The 18,864-nt window shown below is 35.9% G+C and overlaps 1 protein-coding gene across 30 annotated transcripts in view; it reads right to left on the reverse strand.

The window, feature by feature from the left end:
* SENP7 (SUMO specific peptidase 7) overlaps nucleotides 1–18,864 on the reverse strand; it is a 172,213-nt gene that overhangs the window by 122,301 nt on the left and 31,048 nt on the right. For 11 of the 30 annotated variants that reach the window (XM_089910492.1, XM_089910491.1, XM_089910487.1 and 8 more), the window contains exons 1-3: nucleotides 10,513–18,858; nucleotides 9,150–9,234; nucleotides 2,565–2,663 (exon numbers count right to left, since the gene is read on the reverse strand). The exons of 2 other annotated variants lie outside the window; for them this stretch is intronic. In XM_089910492.1, the coding sequence (XP_089766618.1) occupies nucleotides 2,565–2,663; nucleotides 9,150–9,234; nucleotides 10,513–10,592 (264 nt within the window). In that variant the 5' untranslated portion in view covers nucleotides 10,593–18,858. 17 more of the 30 variants (XM_089910468.1, XM_089910467.1, XM_089910493.1 and 14 more) reach the window with 10 other exon arrangements.

The raw sequence follows: 18,864 nt of genomic DNA on the forward strand, positions 1-18,864 counted from the left end.
ATATGACCCAAGGGTAAAGGAAAAAACACATTTAGTAAGACACCCCTTAAGAAAACAAACCCAACAAAAAGCATCCATCTGCTTCCAAGAGGCTGTGTGTGTGTGTGTATTTAAAATGATATATATATCTTATTTTTACTCCATTCAGTATTCTAAAACATAAAGTAAAATATATAAATGCAGAGATAAAATTTTCTTAAAATAATGTATGTTGGGGACTTCCCTGGTGGTCCAGTGGTTAAGAATCTGCCTTCCAATGCAGGGAAAGCAGGTTCAATCCCTGGTCCAGGAACTAAGATCCCACATGCCATGGGGCAAGTAAGCCTATGCGCTGCAACCACTGAGCCACGTGCCACAACCAGAGAGCCCACGGACCACAACGAAAGATCCCCAAAACTGAGATCCAATGCAACCAAAAATAAATAAATAAATATTTTTTTTAAAAAAAAGCTTAAAAAAATAATGTATTTTTTTCTTCTACTGGCAACAATTTTACTGCCTGATAATATCCAGTAATAGTAAACCTGTAGAAATACGGGAGCTCTCACTGGTGGCAATATAAATTGGTGCAAATCTTCTGTGAGACAATTTTGCAATATTCAATAAAATGTAATATACAAACTTCCTCAGACCCAGTAATCCCACTCAAAAATGGTTCCCTGTTTACAAAAAATGAAGGTCTTGCAATATTGTTTCTTTCAGCAAAACTCTAGAAACCACCAAATTGTCTAATATCAGTGCACTAAGTGAATAAATTATTGTATATAGTATATTTTTGGAGTATTGCAAAGCCAATAAAAAACAAATAAAAGAGATAGATCTAAATATGTTAAAATAGAAGAAAAAATTAACAATATTACTAATATTACTATGTATTTCATGATCCCTCTTAAGCAATGATCAAAAAATAATATAGAGTCATATGGGGGCAATATGCTTTCTTTTCCTTGAAAGGAATGGAAAAAAACTGTCAGCAGTGACTGCATTTAGGAAATAGTCCCATTTGTTATTTCCATTTTTTGTACCTTGTATAAAAAGCAAATGCATTATTTAATTATTAAATTTTTAAATAATGTTAGGGAATTCCTTGGTGGTCTAGTGGTTAGGACTCCGTGCTTTCACTGCTGAGGGCATGGGATCAATCCCTAGTCAGGGAACTAAGATCCTGCAAGCCATGCAGTACGGCCAAAATAAATAAATATATAAATGTTAAAGCAACTAATACTAACAACAAATCTTTCCTCTGAGAACAAGTTATAGTAAATGGTTAATTTTTCTTGTCTGTAACATAAACACATACATTCAAGGTGACTTAAAGTCTGTTATCCTAAAATTCTCCTGTTGTGATCTGAACTGTCTCTGCCAAAATTCATATGTTGACATCCTAACCTTTAACATGACTGTATGTGGAGATAGGGCCTTTACATAGGTAATGAAGTTTAAATGAGGTCATAAGGGTGGGACCCTAATCCTATAAGACTAGTGTCCTTATAAGAAGAGGAAGAAACTCCACGGATGTGGGTGCACAGAAAAGAGGCCATATGAGGACAAAGCAAGAAGATAGCCATCTGTAAGCCAAGGAGAGAGGCCTTAGTGAAATGAACCCTGCCAGCACCTTGATTTTGGACTTCCAGCCTCCAGACCTGTGAGAAAATAACTTTGTTGTTTAAGCCATCTGACCTGTGGTCTTTCGTTATGTTAGCCCTAGTAGACTAATATGTATATCCTCAAATGGAGAATTAGAAAATCTTAGAAAAATTCTATTTTTAAAACCTTGACCATGAGTTGTGCCAGTCAAGAAAAAACAAAAAAACTTATAAAGTGATATCTTAAGCTTTATTCATGAGAACTCTATAGTAATACTTAATAGTGATAAAATTACTCCAGATTTATAATCAGGATACGTTTTAAGATATAGTTGTGTCGGGCTGGGATGAATTGAGAGATTGAGATTGACATCTGGGTCAATCTATTTCATACGCCACTGCGTATGAAATAGATAACTAGTGAGGACATGCTGTATAGCACAGGGAACTCTACTCGGTGCTCTGTGGTGACCTGGATGGAAGGAAATCCAAAAGGGAGGGGATATGTGTATACATATGGCTGGTTCACTCTGCTGTGCAGCAGGAGCTAGCACAACATTGTAAAGCAACCGCATCCCAATAAAAAATAAATATTTTAAAAATATATATATATACACACACACATATAGTTGTGTCACCCTTTAAGATGTACCCTCTCAAACTTACAAAACAGAGAAAAAGAGCAAAGGATTCTAATAAGCTTAATATTCTCATAAATTTTAAATATAATATATATTACAACAATGAGATTTAAATCCATGAAGGAAACAACCATGCATAATAAGATGTTCTTAGATTTAAATTGAAAAAGACCCTAACCTCAAAGCATCACTTCAACATTTGCCAGAAATAAATTTAAAACCTGCAATTAGAAAACAAAAAAAAGGACATATAAGAAAATTAAAATTCAGCTTTATTAAATTATTTTAAACATACCAAGTAACACCACATACTTAAAAGGAAATAGTTTTTATTTACCCCCTGCAAAGAAAGATCCCAGCGTTCTGAGCTTCTGAGTTTGGACAGTGGTGACTTAACACAAACATCCTCTGGTTTTGCATTTAACATCTTTTTTATCTGAAACCAGAATGAGAAAATAACCAGTTTAACTGAAATATAAATAAGAGCTGAATGAGCTAACAGAACCATTATATTACTTGCATTAATATTTTGGTATTAGTTTTAAAGAGTTTTAATTAAATTCAGTGCTTACTTTATAGGTAGTCGAATATAATTTTATAAAAAGCCTCTCTCATTCAGTAAAAAAGTAGATAAATGAAGTATCACAATAACGGTTTTTTTTTTTAACATCCTTATTGCAGGATATTTGCTTTATATTCTTGTGTTAGCTTCTGCTATAAAACAAAGAAAATCAGCTATACGTATACATATATCCCCATATCCCCTCCCTCTTGTGTCTCCCTCCCACACTCCCTATCCCACGCCTCTAGGTGGTCACAAAGCACCGAGCTGGTCTCCCTGTGCTATGCGGTTGCTTCTGACTAGCTGTCTATTTTACATTTGGTAGTGTATATACGTCAATGCCACTCTCTCACTTCGTCCCAGCTTACGCTTCCCCCTCCCTGTGTCCCCAAATCCATTCTCTACGTCTGTGTCTTTTTTCCTGTCCTGGCCCTAGGTTCTTCAGAACCTTCTTCTTTTAAACTTTCTATATATGTGTGTTAGCATACGGTATTTGTTTTTCTCTTTCTGACATACTTCACTCTCTATGACAGACTCTAGGTCCATCCACCTCACTACAAATAACTCAGTTTTGTTTCTTTTTATGGCCAAGTGTTATTCTATTGTATATATGTGCCACATCTTCTTTATCCATTCATCTGTCGATGGACACTTAGGTTGCTTCCATGTCCTGGCTATTGTAAATAGAGCTATAATGAACATTGTGGTACATGACTCTTTTTGAATTATGGTTTTCTCAGGGTATATGCCCAGTAGCGGAATTGCTGGGTCATATGGTAGTTCTATTTTTAGTTTTTTAAGGAACCTCCATACTGTTCTCCATAGTGGCTGTATCAATTTACATTCCCACCAACATTGCAGGAGGATTCCCTTTTCTCCACACCCTCTCCAGCATTTATTGTTTCTAGATTTTTTGATGATAGCCATTCTGACTGGTGTGAGGTGATACCTCATAGTAGTTTAGATTTGCATTTCTCTAATAATTAGTGATGTTAAGCACGCTTTCATGTGTTTGTTGACCATCTGTACACATTCTAAGGAGAAATGTGTATTTAGCTCTTCTGCCCATTTTTGGATTGCATTGTTTGTTTTTTTGATATTGAGCTGCATGGGCTGCTTGTATATTTTGAAGATTAATCCTTTGTCAGTTGCTACGTTTGCAAATATTTTCTTCCATTATGAGGGTTGTCTTTTCGTCTTATGGTTTCCTTTGCTGTGCAAAAGCTTTTAAGTTTCATTAGATCCCATTTGTTTATTTTTGTTTTTATTCCCATTACACTAGGCAGTGGGTCAAAAAGGATCTTGCTGTGATTTACGTCATAGAGTGTTCTGTTTTCCTCTAAGAGTTTTAAAGTGTCTGGCCTTACATTTAGGTCTTTAATCAATTTTTGGTTTATTTTTGTGTATGGTGTTAGGGAGTGTTCTAATTTCATTCTTTTATATGTAGCTGTCCAGTTTTCCCAGCACCACTTATTGAAGAGGTTGTCTTTTCTCCACTGTATATTCTTGACTCCTTTATCAAAGATAAGGTGACCATATGTGTGTGGATTTATCTCTGGGCTTTCTATCCTGTTCCACTGATTTATATTTCTGTTTTTCTGCCAGTACCATACTGTCTTAATTACTGTAGCTCTGTAGTATACTCTGAAGGCAGGGAGCCTGATTCCTCCAGCTCCATTTTTCTTTCTCAAGATTCCTTTGGCTATTAGGAGTCTTTTGTGTTTTAATAGAAATTGTGAAATTTTTTGCTCTAGTTCTGTGAAAAATGCCAGTGGTAGTTTGATAGGGATTGCACTGAATCTGTAAATTGCTTTGGGTAGTATAGTCATTTTCACAATGTTGATTAGTCCAATCCAAGAACATGACATCTCTCCATCTGTTCACATCGTCTTTAATTTCTTTCATCAGTGTCTTATAGTATTCTGCATACAGATCTTTTTTCTCCTTAGGTAGGTATATTCTTAGGTATTTTATTCTTTTTGTTGCAATGGTAAATGGGAGTGTTTCCTTAATTTCTCTTTCAGATTTTTCATCATTAGTGTAAAGGAATGCAAGAGATTTCTGTGCATTAATTTTGTATCCTGCTACATTACCAAACTCACTGATCAGCTCTAGTAGTTTTCTGGTAGCATATTTAGGACTCTCTATGTACAGTATCATTTCATTTGCAAACAGTGACAGTTTTATTCTTTTCTGATTTGGATTCCTTTTATTTCTTTTTCTTTTCTGACTGCTGTGGCTGAAACTTCCAAAACTATGTTGAATAACAGTGGTGAGAGTGGGCAACCTTGTCTCCTTCCCGATCTTGGTGGAAAGAGTTTCAGTTTTTCACCATTGAAAATGACGTTGGCTGTTGGTTTGTCATATATAGCCTTTATTATGTTGAGGTAGGTTCCCTCTATGTCTACTTTCTGGAGGGTTTTTATCATCAATCAGTGTTGAGTTTTGTGGAAAGCTTTTTCTGCATCTATTGAGCTTATCATAAGGTTTTTAACCTTCAGTTGGTTAATATGGTGTATCACCCTGATGGATTTGCATATATTGAAGAATCCTTGCATTCCTGGGACAAACCCCACTTGATCATGGTGTATGATCCTTTTAATGAGCTGTTGGATTCTGTTTGCTAGTATTTTGTTGAGGATTTTTGCATCTATGTTCATCAGTGATATTGGCCTGTAGTTTGATTTTTTTGTGAAACCTTGTCTGGTTGTGGTATCAAGGTGATGGTGGCCTCATAGAATGAGTTTGGGGGTGTTTCTCCCTCTGCTATATTTTGGAAGAGTTTGAGAAGGATAGGTGTTAGCTCTCCTCTAAATGTTTGATAGAATTCACCTGTGAAGCCACCTGGTGCTGGGCTTTTGTTTGTTGGAAGATTTTTAATCACAGTTTCAATTGCAGTGCTTGTGACTGGTCTGTTCATATTTTCTATTTCTTTCTGGTTCAGTCTCAGAAGGTTGTGATTTTCTAAGAATTTGTCCATTTCTTCCAGGTTGTGCATTTTACTGGCATATGGTTGCTTGTAGTAATCTCTCACGATCCTTTGTATTTCTACAGTGTCAGTTGTTAGTTCTCCTTTTTCATTTCTAATCCTGTTGATTTGAGTCTTCTCCCAGTTTTGCTTGATGAGTCTGGCTAATGGTTTATCAATTTTGTTCATCTTATCAAAGAATCAGCTTTTAGTTTTATTATTCTTTGCTATCATTTCCTTCATTTCTTTTTCATTCATTTTGGATCTTATCTTTACGATTTCTTTACTTCTGCTAACTTTGGGGTTTTTTTGTTCTTCTTTCTCCAATTGCTTTAGGTGTAAGGTTAGCTTGTTTATTTGAGATGTTTCTTGTTTCTTGAGGTAGGATTGTATTGCTATAAACTTCGCTCTTAGAACTGCTTTTTCTGCATCCCATAGGTTTTGGGTGGTCGTGTTTTCGTCGTCATTTGTTTCTAGGTATTTTCTGATTTCCTCTTCGATTTCTTCAGTGATCTCTTGGTTACTTAGTAGTGTATTGTTTAGCTTCGATGAGTTTGTATTTTTTACAGATTTTTTCCTGTAATTGATATCTAGTCTCATAGCATTGTGGTTGAAAAAGATACTTAACATGATTTCAATTTTCTTAAACTTAACAAGGCTTGATTTGTGACCCAAGATGTGATCTATCCTGGAGAATGTTCCATGAGCACTTGAGAAGAAAGTGTACTCTGTTGTTTTGGGATGGAATGTCCTATAAGTATCAATTAAGTCCATCTTGTTTAATGTATCATTTAAACCTTGTGTTTCCTTATTTATTTTCATTTTGGGTAATCTGGCCATTAGTGAAAGTGGGGTGTTAAAGTCCCCTACTATGATTGTGTTACTGTCGATTTCCCCTTTTATGGCTGTTAGCATTTGCCTTATGTATTGAGGTGCACCTATGTTGGGTGCATAAATATTTACAGTTATTATATCTTCTTCTTGGATTGATACCTTGATCATTAAGTAGTGTCCTTCTTTGTCTCATGTAATAGTCCTTATTTTAAAGTCTATTTTGTCTGATATGAGAATTGCTACTCCAGCTTTCTTTTGATTTCCATTTGCATGGAATATCTTTTTCCATCCCCTCACTTTCAGTCTGTATGTGTCCCTAGGTCTGAAGTGGGTCTCTTGTAGAAAACATACATGCAGTTCTTGTTTTTGTATCCATTCAGCCATCTATGTCTTTTGGTTGGAGCATTTAGTCCATTTACACTTAAGGTAGTTATCGATATTTATGTTCCTTTTACCACTTTCTTAATTGTTTTGGGTTTGTTTTTGTAGGTCTTTTCCTTCTCTTGTGTTTCTGCCTAGAGAAGTTCCTTTAGCATTTGTTGTAAAGCTGGCTTGGTGTTGCTGAATTCTCTTAGCTTTTGCTTGTCTGGAAAGGTTTTAATTTCTCCACCAAATCTGAATGAGATCCTTGCTGGGTAGAGTAATCTTGGTTGTAGGTTTTTCCCTTTCATTACTTTAAATATGTCCTGCCACACCCTTCTGGCTTGCAGAGTTTCTGCTGAAAGATCAGCTGTTAACCTTATGGGGATTCCCTTGTATATTATTTGTTGTTTTTCCCTTGCTGCTTTTAATATCTTTTCTTCATATTTAATTTTTGATAGTTTGATTAATATGTGTCTTGGCGTGTTTCTCCTTGGATTTATCCTGTATGGCAATCTCTGCGCTTCCTGGAGTTGATTGACTATTTGCTTTCCCATATTAGGGAAGTTTTCAACTATAATCTCTTAAAATATTTTCTCAGTCTCCTTCTTTTTCTCTTCTTCTTCTGGGACCCCTATAATTCGAACGTTGGTGCGTTTAATGTTGTCCCAGAGGTCTCTGAGACTGTCAATTCTTTTCATTCTTTTTTCTTTATTCTGCTCTGCAGTAGTTATTTCCACTATTTTATCTTCCAGGTCACTTATCCGTTCTTCTGCCTCAGTTATTCTGCTATCGATTCCTTCTAGAGAATTTTTAATTTCATTTATTATGCTGTTCATCATTGTTTGTTTGCTCTTTAGGTTTTCTGGGTCCTTCTTAAACGTTTCTCGTATTTCCTCCATTCTATTTCCAAGATTTTTAATCATCTCTACTATCATTACCCTGAATTCTTTTTCAGGTAGACTGCCTATTTCCTCTTCATTGATTTGGTCTGGTGCGTTTTTACCTTGCTCCTTCATCTGCTGTGTGTTTGTCTGTCTTCTCATTTTGCTTAACTTACTGTGTTTGGGGTCTCCTTTTCACAGGTGGCAAGTTCGTAGTTCCCATTGTTTTTGGTGTCTGCCCCAGTAGTTAAGGTTGGTTCAGTGGTTTTTGTAGGTTTCCTGGTGGAGCGGACTGGTGCCTGTGTTCTGGTGGATTACGCTGCAACTCATCTTTCTGGTGGACAGGACCGCATCCAGTGGTGTGTTTTGGGGTGTCTGTGAACTTACTATGATTTTAGGCAGCCTCCCTGCTAATGGGTGGGGCTGTGTTCCTGTCTTGCTAGTTGTTTGGCACAGGGTGTCCAGCACTGTAGCTTGCTGGTCATTGAGTGGAGCTGGCTCGTAGCACTGAGATGGAGATCTCTGGGAGAGCTTTCACCATTTGATATTACGTGGGGCCGGGAGGTCTCTGGTGGACCAATATCCTGAACTCGGCTCTCCCACCTCAGAGGCTCAGGCCTGACACCCGGCTGGAGCACCAAGACCCTGTCAGCCACGCAGCTCAGAAGAAAAGGGAGAGATAGGAAGGGAGAGAGGGAGGGAGGGAGGAAGGGAGGGAGACAGGGATAAAGGGAAGGAAGGAAGGAAGGGAGGGAGGGAGGGAAGGAGGGAGGAAGGAGGAGAAAAATATAAAATAATTAAAATAAAAATTTTTTTAAATATTAAAAAGAAAAAAAAAAGGAAAGGAAGAAGAGAGTAACCAAACCAAAAACAAATCCACCAATGATAACAAGCATGAAAAACTACACCCAAAAGCAAAACTATACAGGCAAAATCACAGAAAGCATATGCATACACACTCACAAAAAGAGAAAAAGGAGAAAAATATATATATACATATAAAAGGAAGAGAGCAACCAAATCAATGAACAAATCTACCCATGATAATAAGCTCTAAATTCTAAACTAAGATAAACAAAAATCCAGAAACAAATTAGATGCAGAAAGCAAACCCCAAGTCTATAGTTGCTCCCAAAGTCCATCGCCTCAGTTTTGGGATGATTCGTTGTCTATTCAGGTATTCCAGAGATGCAGGGTACATCAAGTTGATTGTGGAGATTTAATCTGCTGCTCCTGCCCAGAGGACCCCTATCCTTTTGTCTCTGTTTTTCCTTTTTTCTTTTGCCCTACCCAGGTATGTGGGGAGTTTCTTGCCTTTTGGGAAGTCTGAGGTCTTCTGCCAGCGTTCAGTAGGTGTTCTGTAACAGTTGTTCCACATGTAGATGTATTTTTGATGTATCTGTGGGGAAGAAGGTGATCTCCACGTCTTACTCCTCTGCCATCTTGAAGGTTCCCCCCATAATAACTTCTTAACTATTCTTACTTGCAGTTTTTTTTCCCTTTTAATCTTTCAAACGCTATCGCCAGAGGTCTCTAACACACAAATCTAATTATGGCTACAATCTTAAAATACAACAATAGCACCCATTACTTATATATAAAACTCTTAACAATCTGGGCTCTTTGACATCATCCAAATATCACAAACTCTACACCCCAACCCCACTGAGTTTGCTCAACCTTCTTCAAGCATACATCTCTACACCTCTGTACGTACTGCTCCTCCAACCTAGAATGCTCTTCCCTCTATTTATCCCCTATTAAATACCTCAGATTCTGCACAAAATTATTCTCTTATCCACACAGTCAACACTCCCACACCAAGGCGTTCCTTTCTCTGGGTGTTAGTACTTGGTAATTTGTATTAACACATATCATACTATTTTATAATTAGTTGTCTACATGTCTGTCTTCTTCTCCAGACTGTGGAGGTCCTTAAAGACAGCACCCTTAGTCACCTTTACATCTCCAAAGTGTATGGCTCATGATACTGAATAAACAAATGAATGGATGGATATAGTGTAGCCACAAGTTTGAAATCATTTGTTTAGAACTTAAAATAATTTAACTTTCACATTATAAATGATTGTTAAGCATCAAGTTCAGCTTATTACATAACATATAATAAGCACTGTATCAACTACAACCAGTGACAACAATAAAATGATTTCAATGAGAGTAAACATAAGTTAGGAGGATAAAATAAGTGTGAAGAAAGGGTATCTGAACACTTTTATTTCATTAGTACCCTGGAGTTAATCCTCTTGGGCATCAGTAACATCTTAATTATTTACATTTAATTTATATTAAAGGTACCTCTTTATAATTCTTCATCTGCCAAAACATTATCTCTAAATCAGTCATTTCCTTTGTATTCTTAATCAGGGAATAACAGTTGTTTTTTCAGGGAGTAAGACAAGGGCTTCAGACTGTTCACACCCATGGATCCTTTGTGAGTAGGTATTTAGCCTACATTAGATACTGTGGCATATTGTGTTTTCCAATCATGGCCATATCAATATTCTACAACCCACATGCTCTTCTTACAATGTGATACTGACCAGTTCTCCAACATCAGGTGCAGTCTATGTTCCTTCCCCTTGAATCTGGGCAGGCCTGTGACTTCCAAGGCTAGATCATAAAAAGCATTATGTATAGCTACACTGCTTCAGCCTACCTTTCATGTAGCAATATTTGTGTGTTTTCCCTTCCTTCCTCCCTCTTTTTTTCCGTCTCTCTCTGTCTCTCAGTATACATGCCTTGGGAGCCGTAAGCCACAGGTTAAAAAAAATCTTGGATACCCTGAAGCTGCTGTGCTGCAAAGATTTCATGAGAAGGCTAAAAAGAACAGATATATAACAAGATATATGAGGCTTCCAAACACAGGTATCAAGGTAAGTGAGTGAGTGATCCTTTAAGATGATTCCAGGCCTCAGCCCCCAAGCAAACCTAGCTAACTCCAAATGAAACCAAGAAAAGCTATCTCTGAACCCTGGCCAGACAGCAGATTCATGAGCCAAATAAGTTTAAACCACTAAGTTTGGGGATAATCTGTTACACAGCCCTAGTAATAACCTAAAAAGATAACAAGTTCAAACTTGAAGGAGAGCAGCTGATATTTTTTAAAGAGTTGGGTATAGGTGTTGAGTATTTTGTAAAAATAAAAGACTTCTGATGTCTTCTGTGGAAGATTTTATATTCTTTTTTCACAGTAATTAGTTTTTATTATTTTACCTATGAGTGGATTAGACTCAATATTAATAAATTATTTACCCTAATAAATATTCATGTATACTTCCGTTAGGATGGACACAAAATATAATTTACCCTATCTTCAAAAAAAGGAGCTCTCTACTTCCCCTAAAAGCATAAACATATGAAATGTGGAAATTTATTAAAACTCTAAACAAGCATCAAAAGGTTTGAAAATCAAAGTACAGTAGACCCTTGAACAATTCAGGAGTTGGGGCACCGGCCCCTGCACAACTGAAAATTTGAGTAACTTTATAATCAGCCTTATGTATCCACAGTTCCACATCCTCAGGTTCAACCAACCACAGATCGTGTAGTACTATAGTGTTTATTTTTAAAACTTCTGTGTATAAGTGGACTGAAGCAGTTCAAATACATTGTGTTCGAGGACCAACTGTATATACATACAAACATTTATGAACAGGGACATAGACTATATATTATCTATAGTATAGAAAAAATAGAAACAATGATAATAAAAGAACACAAATAAAATTACTATAAAGACAAATAATGAGATACTGTACAGTAGTTATTAAAAAACATGTTCCAGAACAAATAAGAAATTATTTCCAATATAATAAAGAAAATCATATCTACAGAATGATCTCTTATAAGGCAAAAAAAAAAATCCATATATGGAAAACAAATGTGAAAGGATATGCACAAAAACGTTTACCAGTGACTAGCTCTGAATGCTAATATAAGGAGTGATTTTTATTTTCATTTTTGTGTTTTCCTACAGTTTCCACATGTTTTATTTTTTAATAGGAATATCACGCAACTATTAAAAGCAAGAAAAAATAAATAAACATTTAAAGCTCCAGAAAAACCTCTGCTGCAGCTTCCTGGTCAATAAATTACATATCTAAATCTCTCGGTCTAATATTGTATATGCGTGGCAAGCAGATTTTAGGTACAACTAACTACTCCGTCAAATTTTTCTACACTCACTTTTTCTTAATGATTAAATCATAAAAATAATGTCTGTCTCTTTACAACAATCTGATCTATTCATAGACAAATTTTAATCATGATCTCAACTGTGTACAATCAACAGAGATTCTAAGCCACTAATGATTCTGCAAAGCCTATATTATAATTCCATTACAAGAATCAGAACGGACTCCTAATACTTTCAAATATTTTCAATACTCTCCTAATACTTTAAAGATCAAAATTTAATCTTTTAAGGCAAAAAAGTGTTCTAAACCCCCTTCCCTTCAAGTTATACTTAAATACATTGATAGAACTCTAACAACTTCCCAAAAACAAAGCTCAAGAACATTTATTTTATTTTACTTACTAATGTTCAAATGTAATACTAAACAAGCCTGTCAGCAAATCAATTCACACAGTCACTTTGAGGTTCATTTTATACCTAATTCATTACAGTATGCCCTCAAAAAGAGAATGCTATCAAAAGAAGATAATGGGTAGGGGGGGTGAATATGCTGGATTCTATCGACAAGTTATGCATTGCTAACATATGCTCCTTACAAGCTGAAATGATCTCTGCCGTATTCTTAATACAGAACTTCAGAACCTTAATCACTTATTTCTTCAGATACTACATAGATGTAGAATTATTATTTAGGGAAACTTTGGGGTCTGCTCAAAGATATGGCTATGACTTACCAAGGAAGAATGAAAGTCTTGGTTTTTAGTTTTCAGTATCAACCTCCTCATTTAAAAAGCCAAAGACTATGGATCTCCCCATTAGCAGAATTCAAAGTGTTCACACTCTTACTCTACATCTATCCAGAGATAAAAGCCTTGAGTTAATCTAGTTCCAGCACCTATCAAAAGGCCAGGAATAATTAGTAGATAATGATGTTCCAAAGATTTAGCTACAAGGATAATAACTGCAGTACAATTTATAATTTTTAACTGAAAACAATTCAAAAATACAATGACAGGATAGTGGTTAAATTAACTGTGATACATCCCTACAGTTGAATATAATGTAGTCATTGAAAATGTTTACCACTGCTTCCCTGGTACTTATGCCTAGTATAGTGTCCAATACATGTTAAGTACCCAATAAGTATCTACTGAGCAATGCTTTAAACTTGATTTCAGAAAATGTTTATAATATATAATTAAGTAGAAAAAGTTAATAATAAAATAGTATTTTGTGGTTTTCAACCATTAATATTTAAATATTTATTATAGATAGATATACAGATACGCAGACAAATTAGTAGGATATACACTTCAGTGTTAATTTTAACTGTGTCCAGGTGGTATTCTTTTTGTTCAACTGAATTTTCTAATTTCTTCACAACAATCTAGTATTGATTTAGAAATATTTTTTTTAAATACTTAAAATATATCAGAGTCTTGTCCCTATACCAATCAAAACTTTAATCCTTTCAGTGATTTATTTCCCTAGCTGCCTTGAGAGAAAAAGCAATACTATTAACTGCTAACAAGAATTTAATATGCCAGTATTCTAAAAAAATTCTACATTTTTAAACAGCAGTACCACAACTTTATGTGAGTATTATGGTTGAACAAATAAGAAAATATAATGTAGATACTGAGAGACAGAAAAGTTAAAAATAAGCGAAGAAGGAGACTTCCCTGATGGTCCAGTGGCTAAGACTCCGCAGGGGGCCGGGGGTTTGATCCCTGGTCAGAGAACTAGATCCTGCATGCCGCAACTAAGAGTTCACATGCTGCAACTAAAGATCCCGCGTGGCGCAACAAATATCTCACGTGCCACAACTAAGACCCAGCACAGCCAAATAAATAAATATTAAAAAATAAATAAATAAGGAAAGAGGGCAAGCTAAAATAAGCCCTGTGGTATTGGATTGGAATCAGAAGTAACAGTACTGAACTCATGAGGGTTTCTTTAGATGTATAGATAGGCAGATAGAGAAATAAATACAGATATGTATGTATATGTATGAGTTAGTATACATATATTCTTCTAGTCCTGTTTATTGAGAGCCTAGAAATGATGACACCCCAGCAGCAATGAGCACATCTAGCACCCTGAGCTGGGTTTCTGAATACTATTCTTGAATTTAAAAAAACAGAGCTCCTTGGAAAGTATCTTATAGTACCAGAAAGTAAGGAAGAGCTCAAAAAACAAACAAACAAACATAGGAGCATGTCAAAAGGGCACAAGAGCCATCCTGAAAGAACTTCCAATGCCAAAGCTGGAATACTTTGATCAACAAAACCAGTAATGACAGTAGCAGATTATAACACATAGAATAAAATAAATACCTATAAGTCCATGTTGATATATGTAAATAACTGAATAAATGAGACAAGTGGGACAGCTGTCCCTTCCAGAAGAATTTTAATAAATATAGAGGGAATGAAGAAAATAGAAAGTCACCAATAGAATATCGTATTTTAACTGTTGCAAGCAAGATCCACTGTTAAATGCTAAAACAGTGGGTGAAAGTCTAAGAAGAAACAGTATATTTGCATAGATTCAAAATATCTCTCCCAATACAAACTTCCAATTGTAAGATAAATAAGTACTAGGGATGTAACATACAACACGATAAAGAAATGATCACTGATGTACGTTATAAATAGAAGTTGTTAAAAGAATAAAACCAAAGAGTTCTCATCACAAGGGAAAAAATTTCTTTCTATTTCTTTAATGTTTTATCTATATGAGATGATGGATGTTCACTAAACCTACTGTGGTAATCACTTCATGATGTATGTAAGAAAAATCATTATATTGTACACCTTAAACTTATGGAGTGCTATATGTCAATTATACCTCAATAAAACTGGGAGAAAAAACATAAGATATCTCTCCCAAGATATCTATTTATTAAAGATAAAAAATAACTTTACAATGGAGTAACCACGCAGACACCATCTTAACCAGGTGATCCAAGATTGACATCACCAGTAATAAGACATACCATCATTATGTACCCCTGATAGGACAACTGAGAAGGGCACAACACTTCTGTGGTATTGTTCTCAAAAAGCCACAACCTTAATCTAATCACACATGATTAGAAACATAACACAAACCCAAACTTAAGGATTCAAGAAAATATTGCCTAGTATTCTTTAAAAGTGTCATGGTCATGAAAGAAAAAAGACAAGAACTGTCATAGACTTAAGGAAATCAATGCAATGTGAGATCCTGAATTGGATCCTAAAACAGAAAAATGACATTAGTGAAAAAATTGAAGAAATTCAAATAATGTCTATAGTTTAAAATATACCCATGTTAACTTCTTTATGTTGATAACTGTACTATAGTTATGTAATACATTAACACTGGGGGAAGCTGAGTGAAGGGTAGATGGAAACTGTACTATTTCTGTAAATTTAAAGTTACTTGAAAATTAACAGTTTTAAAAAACATTGCTGTACAACTAAAAATAAGAGAAATGTATTTAGTCAGTACACTCATACTACAAATTCATAATACAAATTATGAATTTCTAATGGTGGAGCTTCAGAGCAAGATGCATAAACCAATGTCCTAAAGCAAAGCATTTCACTTCACTGAAGGTATTAAGCAGAAAAGAAGTAGCAGTCAATACAGAGGTATTTAAAACCAGGTATACATACACACAAATAAACTCAAGTTGGATTAAAGATCTAAATGGGGACTTCCCTGGTGGCCCAGTGGTTGAGAATCTGCCTGCCAATGCAGGGGACATGGGTTCGACCCCTGGTCCGTGAGGTTCCCACATGCCACGGGACAACTAAGCCCGTGTGCCACAGCTCCTGAGCCTGCGCTCTAGAGCCTGCGAGCCACAATTACTGAGCCCGCATGCCACAACTACTGAAGCCCATGTGCCTAGAGCCTGTGCTCCGCAACAAGAGAGGCCACTGCAATGAGAAGCCCATGCACCGCAATGGGAGTGGCCCCCGCTTGCCACAACTAGAGAAAGCCTGCGCACAGCAATGAAGACCCAATGCAGCCAAAAATAAATAAATAAATAAATAAATAAATAAATAAATAAATAAATAAATAGGTTTTTTTGAAAAAAGACCTAAATGTAAGGCCGGATACTATAAAACTCTTAGAGGAAAACATAGGCAGGACACTCTTGACATAAATAGTAGCGATATCTTTTGGATCCACCTCTTAGAGTAATGAAAATAAAAACAAAAACAAACAAATGGGACCTAATTAAACTTAAAACCTTTTGCACAGCAAAGGAAATCATAAACAAAAAGACAACCCTCAAAATGGGAGAAAATATTCGCAAATGAAGAGACCAACAAGGGATTAATCTCCAAAATATACAAACAGCTCAGGCAGCTCAATATCAAAAAAACAAACAACCCAATCAAAAAAAACAAACAGGGACTTCCCTGGCGGTCCAGCGGTTAAGACACCACGCTTCCAATGTAGGGGGCGGGGGTTCAATCTCTGGACAGGGAACTAAGATCCCACATGCCATGTGGTGTGGCCAAAATAATAATAATAATAATATTTTTTTTAATGGGAGGAAGATCTAAATGTACATTTTTCTCATTTTCCAAAGACATACAGATGGCCAAAAAGCACAAGAAAAGATGCTCAACATCACTAATTATTAGAGAAACGAAAATCAAAACTACAATGAGGTATTACCTCACACCAGTCAGAATGGCCATCATCAAAAAATCTACAAACAATAAATGCTGGAGAGGGTGTGGAGAAAAAAAGGGAACCCTCTTGCACTGTTGGTGGGAATGTAAACTGATACAGCCACTATGGAGAACAGTATGGAGGTTCCTTAAAAAACTACAAATAGAACTACCATATGACCCAGCAATCCCGCTACTTGGCATATACCCTGAGAAAACCATAATTCAGAAAGAGTCATGTACCACAATGTTCATTGCAGCTCTATTTACAACAGCCAGGACATGGAAGCAACCTAAGTGTCCATCGACAGAGGAATGGATAAAGAAGATGTGGTACATATATATACAGTGGAATATTACTCAGCCATAAAGAAGAACAAAATAATGCCATTTGCAGCAACAAGGATGGACCTAGAGATTGTCACACTGAGTAAAGTAAGTCAGACAGAGAAAGACAAATATCATATGATATTGCTTATATGTGGCACCTAAAAACTGGTACAAATGAACTTATTTACAAAACAGAAATAGAGTCACAGATGTAGAAAACAAACTTATGGTTACTAGAAGAGAAAGGGGTGGGGGAGGGATAAACTGGGAGACTGGGATTGTCATATACACACTACTACACATAAAATAGATAACTAATAAGTTCCCTGTATAGCACAGGGAACTCTACTCCATACTCTGTAATGACCTATATGGGAAAAGAATCTAAAAAAGAGTGGATATATGTATAACTGATTCATTTGCTGTACACCTAAAAGTAACACAACCTTGTACATCAACTATACTCCAATAAAAATTCTTAAAAATCAAATACATAAATAAATAATAAAACTGGGTATAATAGCAATGTAAATTTCTTTTTTAACTCCCTTATCTACCTCACTTAAGCTAAATCCAGAATTATTTTGGCTGAATGGCACAGCTTGTGGGATCTTAGCTCCCCAACAAGGGATCGAACCCGGGCCCACAGCAGTGAAAGCATGGAGTCCTAACCACTGAACCGCCTGGATTCCCTAAATCCGGATTTTTTTCTTTTTTTTTCTTTTTTTGGCTGTGTTGGGTCTTCATTGCTGCGCATGGGCTTTCTCTAGTTGCGGCGAGTGGGGGCTATTCTTTACTGTGGTGTGTGGGCTTCTCATGGCGGTGGCTTCTCTTGTTGCGGAACACGGGCTCTAGGAGCACGGGCTTCAGTAGTTGTGGCGCCCAGGCTCTAGAGTGTAGGCTCAGTAGCTGTGGCGCACGGGCTTAGTTGCTCTGCGGCATGTGGGATCTTCCGGACCAGGGATAGAACCCATGTCCCCTGCACTGGCAGGTGGATTCTTAACCACTGTGCCACCAGGGAAGTCCCAGAATTTTAAATGAAGAAACCACACCCCACAAATCTGAAGTAAGCCAAGGTAGAAAAAGAGTATCCAAAGCCATGCTCTCTGTGTGGTCTTGTAAGGTACTCTTGATTCCTCTCACAGCCCTCCTTTATGATTTCTTCTTGTCCCTCTTTGTTCCAAAAAATACACCAAATTAAAGTCCTCTGTGTATAATTAGAATGTTTCAGAGAAAAGTCTCTAATAAATTATTATAATGCAAATCAAGGTACTATGGCATTTAAATCACAAAATTCTATAGGAAAAAAAGATTATCTTTCTAAAAACACAGATTAAATTTTTTTAAACACCTCTATGTAGGAACTTCATTTTACTTGTTTTGCTACTCTTGGCTTATATAAAAGAAATAAATAAATGAAAAAAAGTATGTTTAAAAGGACACACATACATATTCCAAACAGTAAATTTCAGCACATGACTTGAATACAACCCTTCAACATCTACAGTATCATAAGTGAATGAATCTCAGGTGCTCTAATATATTCAGTCATCAAAGAAATGAGTTCTGTTCTATATAAATCTAAAATAAGACTCGGAAAGTATACTGGAAAATTTTACAATGATTTAAACAAGGCTGGTCCCAGAAAGGGTTTCCTAGCTAACCCTTGGTTAATTAGGATATACCATTCCCCAAAAAACACTGATTAATTATGGATTTAATTAATTTTATTTTATTAAATTTTAATTAAATTTAATTACTAAATTAAATTTAATTACTAAAACTTTATTAAAAAGACAAATACCAAAATACTTTCAATATTATTAACTCTAAAGATAATGCAAAGGTTAAGAGCAAAACTAATACATAC

Source organism: Delphinapterus leucas, chromosome 4 (assembly GCF_059928025.1).
Source record: "Delphinapterus leucas isolate spDelLeu-1000000601 "Yukka" chromosome 4, BTC_Dleu_Yukka2, whole genome shotgun sequence".
In the NCBI taxonomy this organism is placed as follows: domain Eukaryota; kingdom Metazoa; phylum Chordata; class Mammalia; order Artiodactyla; family Monodontidae; genus Delphinapterus; species Delphinapterus leucas.